This window comes from Ovis canadensis, chromosome 12, assembly GCF_042477335.2.
Source record: "Ovis canadensis isolate MfBH-ARS-UI-01 breed Bighorn chromosome 12, ARS-UI_OviCan_v2, whole genome shotgun sequence".
Lineage (NCBI taxonomy): Eukaryota > Metazoa > Chordata > Mammalia > Artiodactyla > Bovidae > Ovis > Ovis canadensis.
Window position 1 is genome coordinate 51,760,078 of NC_091256.1, and position 20,857 is coordinate 51,780,934.

Here is a 20,857-nt window from a genome sequence, read left to right on the forward strand (position 1 = left end):
CCAAGGGATGAGCCAGATGAGTCCACAGTTCATCGTGTATGTCTCCCCATCTCAGTCGTTCCACCTATAAAAGGAGGCAACCGAGCTGATCAATAGAACTCTTCTAACCAAGGTCCAAGCATAACAGAGAGAGAGGAGGAGTAAGAGTCACAGAGAGAAGGAACCCCAAACCCAAACCCACTTGAAGACATGAAAGCCTTTGAGGGGACTTTATCAGTGCTTTCAGCCTAGTTTTGTCCTTTCAGCCAATGTTAGACAACACTAGTCTAGGGCCCAGGTTTGTTTAAAAATAAACCCCAAAATCCCACATCGGCAAGACAGGCACTAAAGCACTTTCCAGTTCTGGGTAGAGGCAGATGTCTTCAACAGAGTCTCTTGAAGCTAGTGGCCTATTTCCCATCAGACCCTGATTCAATCTGAAGGCGAAAGTTGTGCTTCTTGATTCAAGGTAACCATGTGTTTCTGAATGGAAACTGCAGTCTTGGCACTTTTCTCACAATGCTTCCTTATTCACTATGTTGATGTTTAGAGATGAGCTAATGACTTTGTCATTCCAAAGCCTCCAGCACCTTTTTTCTGAGTAGACACGAAGTGCCATGGAATGAATGGGTCACAGAAAACTGTCTCTTGCTATTGAGAATCCCTCTTCTCAGTGGTAATTTTTCTACTGAGTACTATTTGTTCTGGTTCATTAAAAATAAAGGTTATAAAGAACCACTGAAGTCAGGAATAGAAAAGACAAGAAAAAGCTAGGTAGGCTGTTTAGGAAATCCTTGAGAAAAATGTGTAATCCATTTAATCTGTCTCTACTTATTCATATACAAGAGCAGGGTTCAATTAAGTCTTTCGTCATAATAATACCTCACATCTCCCAAGACAACCTACAGATCACTTGCACACACATTATCACAGGTTACACAAATACTCATAAAAGAATCCAGCTTCCATCAGGTATCAGTGCATGACAAAAGGGCTCCCGAAGGCTTCGTTTTGGCCCATCATGAGCCCAGATGCTTCAGTATTCTTTGACATAGTAAAATTTGGAAAACCAGATCTATCCCTGAGAATGAGACCCAATTATGAACCACGACAGACTTTGAGAACTTGTCAACAGTGACCTGGATGCCCCTTATTCCTGCTGGACTTTCTCCATCTCAGGGTCACTCTGATGACCAGATTTCAGGGACAGACAAATCATAAGCAGACAACAAGGCCAGACTGGGAAAAATGCAGGCGCCCAAGCTGCTTACAAAAAGGGTGCAGCAGGAACAGCCAACACGCATGCCTGGAGCTGCCATCGGCCAACAGCCGGCTCTACACTCTTCTCTCCTTCGTATTTTCTGGACTGTTTATTCTAGTGCTGTGGACAGGGTTAAGGAGGACTAGGCTGATACTAGTTTAGGAACTAAAAAGGAAATATGTTTTGAGATTTGCTTTCCCACACCATATACGTCCATTCTTGGGGCAAAATGGCTTCTGTTGAGGGGTTTTGGTTTTGTATTTTTTTTTAAACATTGATTTCTTGGCCACCAGCTAAGAAAACCTGTGAATTCTCAATGATGACTAAACAGGTAGGAAGTGGTCTGTTGACGAGGGGTTCTCCGCAGGCTGCCCTCACCACCACCCCCCACACATGACCTGGCCCATCACTCGGGGGCACTTGCGTGTCCCCAGAGGTGGAATCAGAAGCGGGCTGAAGTGGTGACAGAGCAGGGTCAGCCATGGGTTTCAGGTCACAGAAGATGAGATGTAACAGACTTGAGCAGTGCTAAGCCTGCTGGGCTCGGGCTGGCCCAGGGCTGCTCAGGGATGGTTTAGGTACACGCGGCCTCACAGTCACCTACTGCCTTTTTATTTTTAGAAAACATTATCAGCCTCTCAAATGTCCTTTCTGGGCTTTCTTCGTTCCAGTGCCCAGCTTCTGGCACTAAGGGAGGCCCCTCTGTGTCATTCTTCCAGGGCATTACCCCTCAGCTGTGCAGATGTGACCAGGGCAGGGCTGATGCTCACTCCCTCGGAAGTGGGAGGACCGACCTGAGAAGGGGATGAAAAGCAGCACGCGGCCACCAAGCAAAGCAGCGTCAGGACTGCAATCGGCGTTCTGGTCTCACGCTTCGCAGTCCTGTTCTCTTTCAAGAGAGCACGCTGCCTCCAACGCCCAAAGGGAACATCCAGATCTGTTATTTTGATCACAGAGACGTGAATCAAGGAAGAACTGATCCTACACTGACGCAGTAAAAGAATGTGAGTTGCTGTCACTTCAACACAATAAATCAGAATAATGTTCAAGGCCATTCTGTCAGCTCTACTATTGCATTTTTGGAATAAGAATAAGATCTTATGAATCTTTTCACTGAACTTAAAAATAAAAAACAACCACCCTATGGTATATTAGACTTTGACTTCCCTAGTGGCTCAGATGGTAAAGAATCTGCCTGCAATGCAGGAGACCCAGGTTCAGTCCCTGGGTTGGGAAGATCCTTTGGAGAAGGGAATGGCAACCCACTCCAGTATTCTTGCCTGGAGAATCCCACGGACAGAGGAGCCTGCAACAGTCCATGGGGTTGCAAAGAGTCAGACACAACTGAGTGAACAACAGCATGGTCAACGTCAGCTCAAGATCCGTATGCATTGCCTAATCCTGGCACTGTCCATTCCCCTGTGAGCCACTTCCCCTGCAAGTGACACCCAGAATTTCCTAAAGGAGCTAAATTTCTGGAAACTGGGCCACCGGGAAGATGAGTTTTGAAATGAATTATGAAATGAACCTTTATACTCTGGAGAAAGCTAGTTTCGCAAAGGCTCAAAGCTTTATAATATCCAACGTTATCGCCTACTTTCATTATGCAGAAGCCATGAACCAAGGGGTCCATGATGAAAGCAATAATTTTTTTAAAAAGCCCATCACGCCTAGCTAGAGATGAAAGAGTCTTTCCTTTTAAACTCTAGTCCTGAACCCAAGAGCACTTTTATTTTTTCTAAAGAGACCTGGGGGAACTCGACCAACATGATAACACTGTTGTGAGACTGCCCTGGCAGCAGTCGGAGTCAGACAGATAAGTCTGTCACAGTTCCAAGAGCCCCACTGAAGGGAGATCTGATTCTACAACTCAAAACCCTCCAACAATACTAAACAGTGGACTGGCATGCGTCTGGAAAATATAACTGTTTTTGAAGAATGCTTTCCAAACCACGTAATGCTTTTAAAGCTGTTTATCAGGAGAACTGGATGAGCAACAGTGGCCTGAAACAGTGTGTCAGCTGTCACAGGGTCGCATGCCCTGTCCGCGTTTCTGTAAGCCCTCCATCATCCTCGGCTGTCTTACCCTTGGCAGACAACAGATGCCAAAGTTTGGAGACATTCGCTACATAACTTCTACCCGACAAACCTGGCTCCAGGACAGATTTCCATGTCATGTGGGGCTTTTGGCTGAACTCTGCTCGAACCCAGAGGCATATCATTTACAGCAGACACTAACAATAGTTTGGGATCACCTGCTCTTCCACAGGCGGGTTCAGAGCAAGTTCGTGGCCTCTGCACACCTTTTCCAGTGGGGTTTCTGGTACACAAGGGCTGGGAGCCCAGGTGAGTTCATCCACCCAGAATTCCAACTGTGTGACAAGCACAGGTTTGTGGGCCTGGATTTAACTATTTTGTGTGAAGAAAGAGAAGGGGAGAGACAAAAACCCAGCACAGTGTATGACTTTCTGGTCTCACCACCATAGCAAGTGGTCGGCAAGTTTTCAGGGACAGGGAACAAGTAAGAGGTGAAGATATAACCCCCGCTTCACTTATGCTTAGCATCCCATATTCAGAGAGGTATATACTGACTCAGATGCCATTTCTGGAGCCCTAATTATACACGTCCCAAGTCAGCTAAGCGCTTTATAAACCTTATGTCATCTAAGGCACATAACCACCCGCCGAGGTAGGCATTATCAGTCCTATTCCGTGAGTCAGAGGAATCTCACCCCAGAGATACTGAGGGGGAGAAACTTGCTCTGGGCCACAGCTAAGCAGCAGCAGTGAGATGACTCACGTTCAGGGCTGCCCTCTGACCTTGTGGTACAGACGTGGGAACAGGCGGGGCTCTGGGAGCCCCTTCTTGATCCCTGCAGATGCTCAGTTTCATCTCACACCGGCCACCACAGCACTCCTTCCCACGTCTTCTCCAGGACTGGGGAAGATCTGAGATTTTATGTTCTTTCCACGTCTCTTTCTGAAACAGGCGCTTCTCTTTGAAGAGAGACCTCTTGCCCTTGGAGTGTCAAGATAAGAAAACTTTCAGCAACTTCCCTTGGAAACTACGAAACACCCATCAGCACCCAGGATCTAAGTCTAGTCGCTCACCAGCTGCCAGCCCCTCTGAAGAGCTTTTACGGTTCAGTGAGGGGTGGTGACAGGGCCGTGTCACTACTGTGGGGTGTGCTGTTCCTCTCATGTTCCCGGGATCTGACAAGGGCCCTCCACAACCTGTTTCTTTACAACACACGGAATGAGAGATTAAAGGCCAGTTCCAGACACAAAGCTGGGGTTGGGACTACCAACGGTCTCTCTCCAGATGCATTCTAAATCTTTCTGGGAAAGAAGGGCTGCTGACCTCCCTAAGCAGATGGTGTTCAAAAGCTGTCACAATGATTAAATGAGATAATACATGTAAAATACGTAGGATGTAGTAAACATCCACAGGAAAGGTTCAAAAATGTTAGCAGTATTTTTACTTATCGATACCACCAAACTTAAAAAGACTGTTTTAGCAGAAACAATGTATACGGGTTTCAGTAAAACTATATTAATTCAGAGCTACTAGCTGGATGTGGAGGAGAAAAGACATCAAGAAAAGATGAATGAACCAGTGAAAAAAACCTAAATTACAGGACTTCTGATTAACTATGACAGATTGAGTCCAGAGACCCCTTTAAAGTAAAAGCAAAGGGATACAAGTGGCAAGGATCCAAGAGGATAAAGAGAAGGTGTCAACAACATTTTAGAAGCTGAAGAGCAGATGGACAAGTGGTGCTGAGATGTAAGCCTGAGGGAGTAGCAGCCACAAAGCAGTGAGCTAATTAGTGTATTAACCGCTGAATTTCAGAAAGATGGGGGTACACCGAGGAGCTCTGAGTGCTTGGGGCATCAGGGAGGAACAGGGAGGCCTGTTTGTGAGATGGTGAAGACAGGAAAGTTGGGTAGAAGTCTGGATAAGAAGCAGTAAGACCACAGGGCTCTCCCACCCGCAGCCAGCCCATTCCTCCTCAGCAGAAGATGGGCACCAGCAGGTCCCCACCTGATGCTTCACAATGAGGCCCCGGGCCCCACACAGAGAGCCCCCAATCTGCAGACTAGCACCTCCTCTCAAGATAGGAGAACACCTCATCAAGAATCACCAAACATCTGAGAACTGTCTATTCATGAAAGAAAAAGGACAAAACAAGCAAACAGGAGAAAGAAACCCAGGAGAGAATGAAGGCCTTCACTCTACGGAGGACAGGAACAAGAGGCAGCTAGGGGAAGGCTTTCCAGAGAAAAAATGTAACTAAGTCAATGTAACTAGATCAATTACTAAGTACATTTTTAAACATGGACAGGAGGAATTTTAAAGGAAATCAACCCTGAATACTCACTGCAATGCAAGGACTAATGCTGAAGCTGAAGCTCCAATACTTTGGCCACCTGATGCAAACAGCCAACTCATTGGAAAAAGACCCTGAAGCTGGAAAAGATTGAAGGCAGAAGGAGAAGGGGATGACCGAGGATGAGATGGCTGGATGGCACCGCCGATGCCATGGACATGAACTCAGGCATCCAGGAGATGGTGGGGGACAGGGAGGCCTAGCGTGCTGCAGTCCACGGGGTTGCAAAGAGTCAGACATGACTCAGTGACTGAACAACAACAGGAGAGTGTATGGATGTATTAGTAATAGGCAGATAGGAAAAATCTCTTCAAAAGGAGTTACTAACCTCAGAGTGAAAAAGGCAAAAGTAGATAAAAATTTGAGGATAAACTGGGAATATGTCTATATAAAACTAAGCAAAAATAATAAAAGTGATTATTGGCTCCAGTGAGAAAAAAAAAAAACCACAAAGTTGAACCAAACTGGAAACATAATCATAGTAACCTACATGGCTTCACTGAGAATATTCTTTACATATAGGTAGCATCACTGACTCAGTGGACATGAATTTGAGCAAGCTCCAGGAGATAGGAGCAAGCTCCTGGCAGGCTGCAGTCCATGGGGTTGCAAAGAGTTGGACACGACTTAGCGACTGAACAACAACAATGTAAAGGTGGAATTACTGATTTACCAGAAAATGATATAACTGCAGTATACTGAAAAATGGGATGGGGTGGTGCGGGGGACATGTATAGACAGCAATAAGAAGTCAAATGATATCAAAAAATACGACTATTCTCATTTTTATTCCTTTAGAAACATGGAGGTTAAGTACCTCCAAAATGAAAATACAGCCCAAAGTATTGGAGGTGGCTGCCTCTAAAGGAACAGGAATCAGGGGTTGGGGAAAAATGGGGCAGCTGACTGATGGTTTATTTCCCACAGGAAGAAATCTTTGATTTCTGAAAGTGTGGGTATGCTATTTACTCTGATAAAACAAACTTTAATTTGAAAAGATTAAAAAAATTGTCATAAAGAGATCATTAAGGTCAAAATTATATTTTTTAAAAACACTGTTCTTATTAATTGTAGAAACTTAAGAATATTTAGTAAATATGCCTAAGGTGGAAAGAACAATTGGAAAATTAAGAGATAATTATACAATTGTAAGCAATTAGTAAAATGATAACAATTCATTTTGAAAGAGTTGTGGTGACCTAATAATGTGGAGGAAAAAATGCCTGTAACTATCAAATATACACCAATATACACCACCAAATATAGACTACCGACACACAAATGCAGTTTGTTTCCAAGAACAAATAGCAAGTCAAGTCACTAATAAACGGGTACTTTAAGAAAGCTATAGGAAACTTGCTTAAATGGACTGTAAGACTAATTCAAGAACATTAACCCACAGACACTTTGATGATTCTCAGTAATCTGGAAGATTCTTCAAGGCAGTCTGTCCTCCAGTATTAAATATTCTCAGTACTTAATACCTATTATATGCCTGGAATATAGCAGGAGGTCAGTACTTCACCACCTGATGAATTTTTACTGTCAGTTTGCCTACACATGAACCAGAGAGCTCTCAAAGCAATCAGGTTAGAATATCACAAGTTCATTAACTAAATTAACAGGGCCCCTCAACAGTTCAAACAAGAACACAGAAATTCTTTGAGGCTCACATCTTTTCACTAGAAGACATGAAGGTACCCACACATGCTAATTTGACATGCTGATGCCCTGGGAGGTGGCCGGGTGCCAGTCTAACTACCCTAACTGTGCTGCCGCAGTAGCTCAGTCAAGTCTAGAGGACCGACGAGTCCTGTCCTCTGTCCATCCTGGAGGTACTTAGTGAGGTTACACTACATTCAGCTAGCCCCAACCCACCAGCTTGATCCATCCTCCTTGTAACAAGAGGTGAAGCTCTGTGCGGACTTCCCTTTGAAGTTTTCAGCAGCCTCTGGGATTTTATGATACAGCCTGGGTCACCCCTGCCATTATCTATGTTTGAAGTATGTTTGGGGAAAATCTACTAGGAGCTGTCTCTGGTGTTAACGGAGAACAACGGCCTCATAAAAACTGCTCTCTGCAAGGAGTTCAAAGGAACTTATCCAAATATTGTGGGTTTATCCTGCTCCATCAACTTTGCCCGGGCAGAAAACTGAGGTTTTGCCAAGTAAACTCTGACAGAGAGATACCCTCTTGATTTCCTGAATGAGCTCAGGGCACTGCTCATACAACTGAGTGGCCTTTTGACAAGATGGACCCTGCACTTTGAAGTCCTCTGCTGAGCACTTTACCATGCTGCTGAAGTTAGAATTTATTGGGATGGCAGGTTAAGGTGAAGGACTAAATTAGGTAAATTATTGTGAGAGGTCCTTCTGATATGTGGTAAAATCTTCACATTTGTTACTTCAAGAAACCCAGTAAAAGTCAGGAGCAAACGAGGAGGACTGACAATTGTTGGCAGGAAGCCAAAGTGAAGCATCGCGTTACAGCGGCTCCTACAGTTTAATCCACATTAATCCATCGTTACCGATATGCACTATTTATCAGCAGGTGATGGATCATCACCGTATTTTCAAACAAAATAGCTTGTCAAAGAAATTAACCAGGTAGAGGTATTTGTTGGCCAGTGACATATTCATGAAGTCACAGAAGGTGCAAAGAGAGGCACTGTTTCATATTTCTGCAAATCTCTATAACTCTTGCTTCATCGAAAACAGCTGCCATTCTCTTATCTGCTTCCACAGCTAACCTGCTGCCATATCGCATATTGTGTAGCTTCTGGAAAACTCCTCTGTTCATTCATTAGAGAATGTTATTATAAAAATAGTTGTTTTTCCCTCCGTATATCTATATATGAATATGTAAATATACAAAAATAGGTTTGACCTTACAGATCCCCTGGAAAGTATTGGGGGGGGGGGGTCCTCCAGGGGTCCTTAGACTATATTTTGAGAACCTCTGTCCTAAAAGGACCCATATGTATAAATTATGTGCTACTTAGAAATCCATGTTCTCTACATATTAAAGTAAATCCACTAAGGATATAGGTTAGCAACACTGTTAACCTGATTTGAGTTATATATAATACGTATGTGTGTGTGTGTGTGTTCAGTCCTCAGTAGTGTCTGACTCTGTGACCTCAGAGACTGTAGCCCACCAAGCTTCCCTGTCCATAGGATTTTCCGGGGAAGAATACCAGAGTGGGTTGCCATTTCCTCCTCCAAGGAATCTTCCTGACTCAGGGATTCAGCCTGCTTCTCCTGCATATTCTGCATTGCTGACCGCTGAGCCACTGGGGAAGCCCCACCCGTATATAATAAATATAATAAAATTTTCTTTGTGATTAAAATGTTACACTAATTCAATCTCATTCTCCCTCCTTCCCCACCCTGCCATTTGACAAATTAGTGAGAAACTCAGCACAAGTCTGTCTTTGAGAGGCAGTCTGATAAAAAGAGTACTCGAAAAAGGTCTCAGAGTAAGGGAACTTGGAGTTAATAAAACCCAAGGCTGCCTTTTCTTCCACCAATGGCTGCAGGCCTTTACTTCTAAAACAGTATTATACTCTTCAGTTCTCTGCTAACCCATATGGCCTCTATTTATTTCAGAATTATCCTACTAACTAAAGCTCTCTGGGAGCAGGGGCTATGAACTCAAACCTGGATCCTTTTTTTCAGGGAGACTCCAATTTCATCTTGGGCTAAGAGGGATGATTCTGGAAGGGAAAACCATGAAAGACAGAAGATGGCCATCAAAATCTAAAAATAAATAAACCTCATGCCTTGGCAGAGGAATTCCACCAACAGTTAAATGACATTTAATTCTTTTCTAATACAGGGAGTACAAATTTTCTCAGGAAGAAATACACTTCTGCTTCTTTTGAAGTTAAAACCAAAAACCTCAAATGCATATCTTATGTATGTAAGACTGGGGGTCATTCCAGAGTTTTAAAAATCAAGTCTCCGAACAAGGAAGGGACTACATATATAAGGACTTGTGTGTGCATGTGTGTGTGTGTCTGTGTGTGCGTGCATGCACACGCCTCAGACTATTTAATTTTTAAATGGAAGAAACCAGAATTAGAAAGCAATCATACTTTCCATTCTATTTTCTTTGAGCAAAGACCTGCTGGTTGAGACACCAGGACTATATATCAAAGACGTACGTGCCTGAATTCAATTTATTTTTACTTTTGGAAGCAGGATAGTGCCGTTTCCATGAAGTCAGTCATCTCTGCAAGCCAAAAATGGCAAAAAATAGACACTCTCCTTTCTAGAAACGATAATAATGTACCATGACCAAAAAAGTGGTTTTTCCCCTAACAGATAATCTCGCATAAAAATGAGTCATGGGATTTCATAAATGGAAAGGCTTTTCTCAAATATGTGTGTGCAGGAACACACTTCTTTTTTTTTCCATCAACAGATTTGAGCTTTCCATAAGCTATGTTACAATGAGAATGGATCATCTGGAGCCTTTGAGTGAAAGGGGAGTACAGTATTTGGAGTTCAGCAGGAGGGAAGAAGTCTGACTTAGAAAATAAGAGTTCTCTGCTTGTGTTCCTGGGAGAGAAATTTTAACTTATAAGGCATGTTAAGATGTTTCTTAAAAATATCTTATTCTGTAATTTCATCAGCTTAATTTCAGACCCGAGTGAGACATCACATGTCATTAGCATAGTTCTGAATGTTGTTTCTTCTGCTGGGTGTGCTCAGGAGGATTGAGAGAAGGATCAATCGACGTTCAAGCATTCTCAGGAAAGGCCTGGTGTGGCAAGATCAGGAAGTAAGGATACAGAGTTCTCACCTCATAGTCAGGGGTGAGCAAAAGACAGACAGAGGGGTGCCCCTAGAGCCACGGGGCCACTTTTGGAAACCGGAGAGATATGAACAGTCCCTTCCTTTCAGCCAGATGCAACAGTAATTTTTCAGTTTCACCGAAATTGAATTTCTTCTCATTATAAAACTGATATGTCAACAAACGCCCTGGCTGCCCCCAGCAGATGGTTACCAAGCCAATAGACAGATATGCCCAAAGATGAGAAACAGAACCTTGGGTCAAACCTGTCCTAGGTGCTTGCTTTTCACCTGGGCCAATAACCATGGCTTTATGGGTCTGCAGAGTTCATCTGGAAGGAGTATCTTGTACTTCTTAAATGAGCAAGAGGCAGGAGCCACAGGATGACATGGTGTATCTTTCTGAACAGTTGATTTCACTGGGTAGCAATGTAAAAATATTACCTTACTTAAAACAAACATGGGATAAACTGTAAATTCCATTTACAGTTTTAAGATAAAACAGAAACTTTTCAAGAAGTGCTGGACTTGCTCTGTCTCCAGATTCAGGGGGCATAGGTCCACCATCCTCTGCCTTAGAGGGAACATGGTGGAAAAAACTGAGAGCACTGGTATATCCTGGGCTTCCCCAGTGGCTCAGCAGTAAAGAATTTGCCTGCCAATGCGTAAGAGATGCAGGTTCAATCCCTGGGTCGGAAAGATCCCCTGGAGGAAGAAATGGCAACCTGCTCCAGTATTCTTGCTTGGAAAATCCCATGGACAGAGGAGCCTGGCAGGCTACAGTCCACGGGGTCGCAAATGAGTCAGACACGACTGAGTGACTGGGCATGCATGGATGCACACATGGTATATACTAATGAACGTTTACATTTTTATTAGATTTTTACCTTTGGAAGTTTCCTAAAGGCTTAATGCAAGCCAATTCTGCCTGATGTGTTATGTATAATACACCACAAAGGGCAGACGGCTGCATTCAGAGCACAGCGATTACGAGCAGTGTTGCCAGACTGGACTGGAAGAGCAGAAGAAGCACTTCCTAAATCCCCTTTGCTGACTTTCTTCTCATCTGCCTGCCCTGACTGCATCTAGGCTCTGATGACTCATGAGGGTCTTAACCTATTTATCCTGGAGAGTTGTGGGTTAGGATGCAAATGCTAACAGAAAGGGCTTTTCCTGAAAAAAAAAAAAAAATCCATTTCCATTTCACATCTAAGAGGCCATTCACGTTAAGTATCTTTAACGAATTTTAGGTGGTATCTTGGGAGTGTTTTCACTTGAAGAAGTCAAGTAAGTCCACCACGAATCTTTCCTGTGAAATCAACTGAAAGGTTACTCAAAAAACTCTCTGAGCAACTGGAATTTGCATCTATGTGCACAGTATGAGGATCCCAGAACGTTATCAGGGTCCTGATGGCGAGATCCTTAAATGCAGATCTATCATTATCCTTCCGATTCCCCCTTCTTCCTTATCTGACAAATAATGAGATAAGCGCCAACACTCCTGAGCTTTGCTAAATTAGTTTGAATATTTTAAGTTCTGCCAACTCCCACCTCTACCCCCTGGTTCTGGGTCTTGACAGAAAAGGTGAAGAAATAGTTTGGAGGAAATCTCAGGGGCTCAGTTTAACACACCTCCAGCTGCTGCTTTCTTGAAATGTCCTGTGACGCCATGTGTACAACATACAGTATTCAGAGAAATAAACAAGTAAATAAATAGCTCAAGGTCAGACCCTCCTTTCTTTTCTGCGTTGGTTTTTTTTTTTGTTGTTGTTGCTGCTGGGTCTCTGAGGTTTTATACTGAAAGTACCTTTTAAATGCTACCAGCAAACTCAACCCCACACGCAGAGAACTGGACTTGCCTCGGCTTTGGCCTGGTCCCATGAAATGTTCCTTCGTAGCTCACTCGGTAAAGAATCTGTCTGCAATGCAGGAGACCGGGTTCGATTCTGGGGTTGGGAAGATCCCCTGGAGAAGGAAATGGCAACCCACTCCAGTATTCTTGACTGGAGAACCCCACAGACAGAGGAGCCTGATGGGCTACACACGACTTAGCGACTAAACCACCACCACCTGAAGGGTGGCAGACTTGTCCACATGGCTTCAGTGGCATTGCAAGCGTGGCTGCCACAGTGCCATTTTCGTAAACTTTACTTGGGAATGGACAAATGTGGCTCAACACATGGAGACGAGAAGATGCAACCTGAGCCAGCAGAACGTGGCCCTGGAAGAGGCTTTCTTCTTCAGTTCCAAACCACACATACTTGTGCAGTTAACAAATGCAGCAGGGGATACTGGCCCACAGCATTCATGCTGAGGCCAGAGGCTCTGCCGTCCTCCGCCCTCCCCTCTCCCCCACCCCCACCTGCCTTCCCGAGAACTGTGAGACTGCATGGAAATTTCAGGGAAAAGGTAGGTGGCTGCCTTCTTGGAACGCCTGCACATGCCAACAGGGAGAGGAACTTGGAAGTATTTTAATCTCAAGGAACTCAAGTGGGGGGGAGGGGGTTCCCTATAAATAAAATCACGTTCAAATAAACACAGAAAGGAGCCAATATTTCCTGTAAGGCCACTTTTCAGATGGATTACTGGAAGGAATATTCTTTCACAGTTTTATGGCTTACTTTGCTATCATCTGCTTGAAATTTGGGTCGGTTAAAACATAGATGCTAAGATCTAAGCCTTCCCTTGGATGAAATATTACAAAGGAAGCAGAAAGTCTCATTCCAAGAGCAGACTCAGAGGCAGAGCGCCTGGACTCCTGGGTTCTACTGCTGGCTCGGTCCCTGGGCTCAGGTCAGCTCTCGGTCAGAATCTCACTTCTAATCCCTTCAAATCGTTTGTTAGTCCCTGTTGTCTAAACAGTGGGGAAAAACCCTGAGTAACACCCCTGGATCCTGTTCAATCAACTGGGATGGTTGGAGATGGTTACAACTCACTTCCAAGAAATCGGGGTGATTTATCCCTTGGGAGAACTAGTACGTTCCTAAGAGATCACAGTGTCATCAGAACAAACCCTTGAGGCACTCAAACGTTTCTCCACCTGCAAAAACCTCTCTGCTCCTTTAATGTGACTTCAAAAATAGTATCACTCAGCATTTTATAGTTCTTTATAACATCCACATTAAAATAACTCTGGTTGGGTTTCAAACCTCTGAGAGAGAATAAATAGGTATATTTATCCCCACTTCAGACAGGAAAAAACTGAGGCTTCAAGGGGGCTCGGAGGCTTGACCAAGGGCCCAAACTGGTAAGGAAGGGGGTTGGGACCCAGTGCTATTGTTTTCCAGGTTAAGGGATCTTTTCTCTGTAACACATGGCTCCTCATTAATAGCCATATGGTTCGATCTAGACAAATGGACCAAGGGAATGGGTTCCAGAGTTCCAGAAGAATCTGTAATGACTTTCAGTGCAATGAAGGGTGGAGGGCCAAGTTTCTCTGAGGCCCTAAGTTAGCATGGGTCTAGAGCATGGTACTATGGCCATGATTCTCCCACTACTGCCTCCTCCAGGAACAGAGAAGAAAGGCAGCAGCTCAATGTCCCCTCTGAACTTCCATGCCCAAGGGCCCATGGCTACCTGGCTGCTCCTCACTTATCACTAGAGCTTTGGTTTCCAGGAGGACTGAGTGACTAGAAGATAGCTGTTCCGGGCAATTCAATTAGACTGGCCAACTGCTATCTGCTTTGAGGCAAAGCGCACAGGTTCCCTGTCCCCCATTACCTGGGAGGTGTGACTATTCTTTCTCTTTACGTGGTCAGGTCACACTTTTATGTCAGGCTTCATCTAGCCTTTCTCTTTTTTTCTTATTTTATTTTACTTATTTTCTTAATTTTTATATTTACTTTATTTTGCTTTACAATACTGTATTGGTTTTGCCATACATTGACATGAATCTGCCACGGGTATACATGAGTTCCCAATCCTGAACCCCCTCCCACCCCATATCATCTCTCTGGATCATCTCCGTGCACCAGCCCCATGCATCCTGTATCCTGTATCGATCACAGACTGGCGATTCATTTCTTACATGATAGTATACATGTTTCAATGCCATTCTCCTAAATCATCCCACCCTCTCCCTCTCCCTCTTCCACAGAGTCCAAAAGTCCATTCTATACATCTGTGTCTCTTTTGCTGTCTCGCATACAGGGTCATCATTACCATTTTTCTAAATTCCATATATATGTGTTGTGTTTTTCTTTCTGGCTTACTTCACTCTGTATAATCGGCTCCAGTTTCATCCACCTCAATAGAACTGATTCAAATGTATTCTTTTTAATGGCTGAGTAATACTCCATTGGGTATATGTACCACAGCTTTCTTATCCCTTCATCTGCTGATGGACATCTACGTTGCTTCCATGTCCTGGCTATTATAAACAGTGCTGCGATGAACACTGGGGTACACATGTCTCTTTCAATTCTGGTTTCCTCGGTGTGTATGCCCAGCAGTGGGATTGCTGGGTCATAAGGCAGTTCTATTTGCAATGTTTTAAGGAATCTCCACACTGTTCTCCATAGTGGCTGTACTAGTTTGCATTCCCACCAACAGTGTAAGAGGGTTCCCTTTTCTCCACACCCTAGATATGCCTTTCTTGACCCCACTGACCACACATGAGCAAACCTCTTTCGACTCCTTGCCTCCTCTAATTATACAGTCCCATGGCACTCTGTAAATTTCCTGTGTCATTTATCACAACTTTAGCAAATAATTACTCCTATGATTATTTGTTTTATGTTTGCTACCCTGCTTGACTGTAAGTCCTCTGAGACTAGGCTCAGCCTTGCGTTCTGCTATATTCCCACCCTTCGGTTTTCAGGCAATTTGCAATCAATATTTACTCATCAAAAAATGAATGAGTGATAGATACACGCTGCTGCTGCTGCTGCTAAGTCGCTTCAGTAAATAGAACCTTCTGCAATAAAGCTAGACAACTGGTAAAAATGACAACACCACCTTTCTGCAGCAAGCATTTTGTGTCTTTCTTGAGCTCCTAAAACGAATGTGAAACTTCATCAAGCTTTCCAAACTGACACTGTATAAAATGCAAGTGATTTCTTTCTGGTCAACATCATGAGAGTTCACAACACAAAATAATGTTTCTAAATTTAACACATATACCTTAGACTCTTTCGGAAACAAATCACTCTGTCCCTTGACCACTCTAGGATTTTAAGGATAAGAATGGGTCTTCCGGAATTATTCAGGGCCTTCCACTTTACTTGGGCTTCATTGGGTCTTACTGTCCTAACAAAGTACTGGACAGAGACTTTTTGGGCTTCAGGCAGACATGGAGAAACTAACTGGAAATCCTTCTGAAGCCTCCCTCCTGCCCCCTTCCCCAGCTTCCTACATGCTTTGAGATATATTCAAGGATTGTTTCAACTTTGTGTCTGAGAATAGAATGTAACCTCACTAACCTCACAGACCCTTTTTTTAAGAAGCAGCTGCTTCCAGATGGAAGACATTCTGGCTGAACACATGACGTGGTCAGCGTCTACAATCTGAAGCATTTCCCCTAGCGCAGTAATGTGTCATCAATAAGGCTTCCTGGTGACAGAAAATGGATTCATTTTAATTGGGGACGATTTCACTTCAAATCCTATTTGAGGGAGCGACAGGGTGTGGACGTGGCCCAGGCCCTGGGCGTTCTAAGGGCCTACTAACTCACTCAGGGGATATCTATTAACCAGGCAGCAGCAAAATCTTCTGGGCTTAAGTGGAGTCCAGCTTGGCTGGGAACTATAACACTGATTACACCCTTTGTTGATAAGATCCCCAATTAGTCACTCTGGACAAGGGAGGCTAAAATCGGCCACTAACATGAATAGCAAAGTTAAAGTAGTTGGAGTCTATGGGATACGGAGCTGTGTGGGCTGTCACTGATTTCCTGTCTCAGCTGGTATCAAGGCAAGACGGCATCCCACAGAAGAACTGCCAGCTTCCTTGGGGAGTTTCTCTGTAAGGTTGGGGGACTGGCTGTCACTTTCAGATGGAGGGAGAACTAAGAAGGGACAGACTCCATGCGGTGAACTGCAACCGTTGGATTCTCCAACCACACCACAGAGCCTTGGAGCAAGACACAGCCTGTGGCCTGAGAGTTTTCTTAACGGGTGTCTGGAGGGGTCTACTCAGTTTGGTGAACAGGGGATGTGCGTAAGGATGCCCCTGTGTTTCTGATTAGTCTAATAAAAAAAAAATTCAAAAAAAAAATCACACACATACACATCCAGTATATGTGGGTATAAATAGATACGTATATATAGAAAACTATGCCAGATGTTTACACTTCATTTTCATGTATTTGTATTAGGCAGGTCAGAAATTTTAGTTATATATATTCAGTTTTTAAAAAATCATTTCATTAAGGCAGAAAGTGTACGATCAAACATATCAGTATGGCTCAGGAGAGGCAGCAGATTGGGGCTGGAAATTGCAAAAGCCACTCCCCCACCATGACCACTGACCTGGGGCCACTAAGGGTGGCTGTGTCTCTCACCGCCTGGGCTGTTTCTGATGCAAAATCCAGGGCGCCTGCCACAGGCTTGGTGACAGTGCCAACAAGCCCTTTCCCAAGGCCAGATATGAAACCGCTGACACCCCCTTCTGTTTTCACACCTTCCACGGTTGAGGTTATAACACTGGTCAGTCCACCAATGATACCTAGCAAAAGAGACAAGGGCTGTGGTAACCTGGCCAAGGACAAAAGCAAAAGCATTTAAAGGCAAACCCCTCAATTTCATGCACCTGGCGAGGCAGACATATGGGCATCATGCCAACCTCCTGACAGGCAACAGGGAGGCCCATCAAGATGGGGAGGCAGCAGGTGCGCCCTCGGAGTTGAGTCAGAGAACATGCATCACACGTCAGTGAGAAGGACAGCGTGTTTCAGTTTTGAAAAATCAAAGGAAAGCGAAGAGGTTACCAGTGACTACTTTTTAATTCCAGAGTTTGAATAGCTTATGGGCAATCAGGAAAGGGTGCAGACAGAGGATTAAATCAACAGACCAGCAAATTGGGCCAGCCCTTGTGGAAAGTTGGGATCCTCTAAAATGTAAGGTGGAGCAAGGACCAAATATAAATCCTCAGTTTTCAAATAATACTATGTGACTAGCCAGCACCACCGGAGAAGGCAATGGCGCTCCACTCCAGTCCTCTTCCATGGAAAATCCCATGGACGGAGGAGCCTGGTGGGCTGCAGTCCATGGGGTCGCTAGGAGTCAGACACGACTGAGCGACTTCACTTTCACTTTTCATTTTCACGCATTGGAGAAGGAAATGGCAACCCTCTCTGGTATTCTTGCCTGGAGAATCCCAGGTACAGGGGAGCCTGGTGGGCTGCCGTCTATGGGGTCGCACAGAGTCAGACACGACTGAAGTGACTTAGCAGCAGCAGTAGCCAGCACCACTGAATGCCTGAAATGGGGTCAAAACTCCTTCCTGCACACATTGCTGAAACAGGTGCAGGCAATCGGAGTCAAGGGTGAAGCCTGGATGAAGGGCACCCCCAAGGCTGCCAGTGCCAGCTGGGACCCTAGATGTCATCGGTTCAAAAGACTGACCGAGGTTAAACAGACGTTCCAAACATTTTGAAAGGTGATGGCAGTGACCTTAAAGAGCCTCCCAAGTGACCAGAAGTTGGCAGAGGCTGGAGAGGACGCAGGCATTGCTAGAAGAATCATCTCCAGGATTTGTGCCAGGGACACTCACAGATGTTTACCCTTTGATGGAGGGGGTATGAGGACGCTCTCTATAGACTCTTCAGCTCTAGTGAGACAAATTGGTAAAGGAAGTTCCTTGGGTGAGAATAAACTAACAATTCACAGCATTTCTTCTGGATTCTGGGTCCACTTGCTCCAGTGAGGCAACAGGCCTTTCCCAAAGTTTGGAACAAAGCTCATGGCAGAGTCAGAACATGACTGAACCTGGGTTGAGTGGGGCTGACAGGGGGACCTGAGCCTGACTCCCAGTTTAAAAACTTGGTTTAAAAACCAAGGAGACAGCATCGATTCTGTTTCTTGTTATCTTTTAAGGGTTGTTTTTTGTTTTTTTCATTCAAAGGAAGGATCTCACTCTACTGCTTTCGTATCTCCCAGAGCTTAATGGGTCCCCCTTGGATGAGGCCACTGGTTCTTGGTCTCAGACTGGCCTGAATGGCTTCTGGAGCTGTTGCACATATTATCTGAAGGATTCCTGGCTTGGAGGGATTTTCTACTGTGAACCACTCACTCATTTTCTAAGCACACTGAAACACCCATCTAAACACTGAGAACGGGCATGTTTTCTCTCTGCATCTCAAGAATGCTGGATAGATAAAGACAAGTACACAGAACAAAGCACTTTATATTCATTAAAAAAATTGTCTTAAAATTGTCTGGTGCACTGTCATTACGGTTACTAGAAACAATGATTAAATCTTTAACCCCAAAAGACTGCCCAACAATCAACTTTTAAAGTCCATAAACAGATCAATTTCAGCCAAAGTTCATTGCTAGCTTGATGTCTCCTTGGGGGCTGCTTGCTTTCCAGCTGGGCAGAGGCATTTTGATCCAAACCTTATCATTAGGAAACTTGATAAACAAAAACGAAGAAAAATATGATTTTTTACTAGGTATATTCCTTGTTTTTGCTCCAATTGTTACTGAGAGCTTCAGACTATTCCCAAGAATCTGGTACAAGCAGTTCAACTGACAACCATCACCAAGCACAAGCTATACACCAGGTGCCGTGTGAGGCACTGCAGGTATAAAGGTGACCACGAGAGGGTCTTTATCCTTTCCTTGCCCTCAAAGCCTATCAGGGAAGCAAGACACACACAGCTGGCTACGCACACAACCCAGACTGCCAGGTCTGCTCTAATCACCGTTGATTCTAACTGGCGACAGTGGAGCTGGGCAGACCTCATCTGAGTGGGGACTTGCAGGTGGAGAAGGATTTTGATGGGCAAGGAAGTGAGGCTGGGGAGGGGAGGGCAGAAGACACATGAGTGAGCAAGGACTCAGGGCATGTCTGGAGAGCAGGATATAACTCTGGGTTGCTGAAATACAGTGTGGCTGCGGACAGTGGTGGGAAGAGCTGGCTGGGTCTACTTTCCTAGGGGCCTTCAATGTCATGCAGAGAAGGTATTGACGCAATAGATGAGTCAGACTGAAACATTAAAAATCAGAACCATAAGCAAGTTTAGAGACGTTTGTGCTGTGTTCCACATCTCTTGGGCACATAGATCTATAATCCCTATGAATGTGCATTTATGACTCAAAAACATTTGGGCCACTAGCCTGGCAGTCAATTCACACTTCGCTACCTCTGGAAGGAATAATCAGTGAGCAGAAGGCAAGTCTTGAAGCAGTAGTCCTGTGTTCTAAAAAGGGGTTTGGATACTTACATCCTAGGACACTTTGGGGACAGAAGCCAGAGAACAGGAAGGAACTGCAATGTGTACATTTTGAAAATGAATGAAGAGTTCTCATAGGCTGTAACACTTTGACCCAAGGAGGACAGAACCAGAGAGCCTGGAAGCATTCAGGCACACTCAGATACCAAGCCATCATTTCCTCTTGCAATTGGACGAGCAAAAGGCACCTCCAGGGAGCTGAGGCAGAAGAGCCCCCTGTCTACAGCCTGATATCACATGACTCACCATGAGCCAGGCCGTGGATGCCAGCTACAAGGTGTTCGCCACTCGTGGCCGCATGGTATCTGATGTACTCCCGCTCCGACTGGTGGCGATTATCCATTGTCTTCCCTAAGCCATCTGATAATGTCCCCGCGAACTGGAATGAATACAAAACAGAAGGAAACAAGTTTTAAAGCCTCAGCACTCTCTTTTTTTTTTTTTACTGTTTTTATTATTTTAAATAAATACCTCCCCTTGTTCCAGCTGGGATTCAGTAAATACTGAATGAGAAAGAGAGAGATTAATTGCTGAATTACACGTAGTGTGTGTCCCAGAAGAATATTTTTCAAGCACTGGATATATAATGAATTGTGGGACATTTACACTGGTGGGCACAAGGTTTTTAAACAACTACTAAACCTCCCTAATCATATTTACTTTTAAAAATCCTATTGCAAAGTTACAGAAAAATTAAAGGTGTAACAAAATGGCCTGGGGGAGGAGAGGTGGACTTTGGGATTCTATAATGGTATGGATGGCTTCCCTGGTGGCTCAGTAGTGAAGAATCTGACTGCAGTGCAGGAGACAGGTTTGATCCCTGGGTCAGGAAGATCCTCTGGAGAAGGAAGTGGCAACCCACTTCAGTATTCTTGCCTGGGAAATCCCATGGACAGAAGAGCCTGGCAGGCTACACTCCATGGGGTCACAAAAGAGTTGGATGTGACTTAGCGACTAAACAACGACACCACCACTGATAAGGACAGAGGCTGTTTGCTCTAAGGACCAGTGGGATTCAAAATAGAAATGTGGCAAA

General features: G+C 44.4%; 1 protein-coding gene across 8 annotated transcripts in view; it reads right to left on the reverse strand.

Moving 5' to 3' along the window:
- The window catches only part of VPS13D (vacuolar protein sorting 13 homolog D), a 266,019-nt gene that overhangs the window by 39,765 nt on the left and 205,397 nt on the right, over positions 1-20,857 (reverse strand). For 5 of the 8 annotated variants that reach the window (XR_011247488.1, XM_069544704.1, XM_069544702.1 and 2 more), the window contains 2 exons: positions 20,068-20,200; positions 16,895-17,090 (listed from right to left, as the gene is read on the reverse strand). Coding sequence is in view for 4 of the 8 variants with exons in the window: in XM_069544704.1 (XP_069400805.1) it covers positions 16,895-17,090; positions 20,068-20,200 (329 nt within the window). In the remaining 4 variants the exon portion in view is untranslated. The remainder of the gene's footprint in view (positions 1-16,894; positions 17,091-20,067; positions 20,201-20,857) is intronic. The other 3 variants (XR_011247486.1, XR_011247485.1, XR_011247487.1) reach the window with 1 other exon arrangement.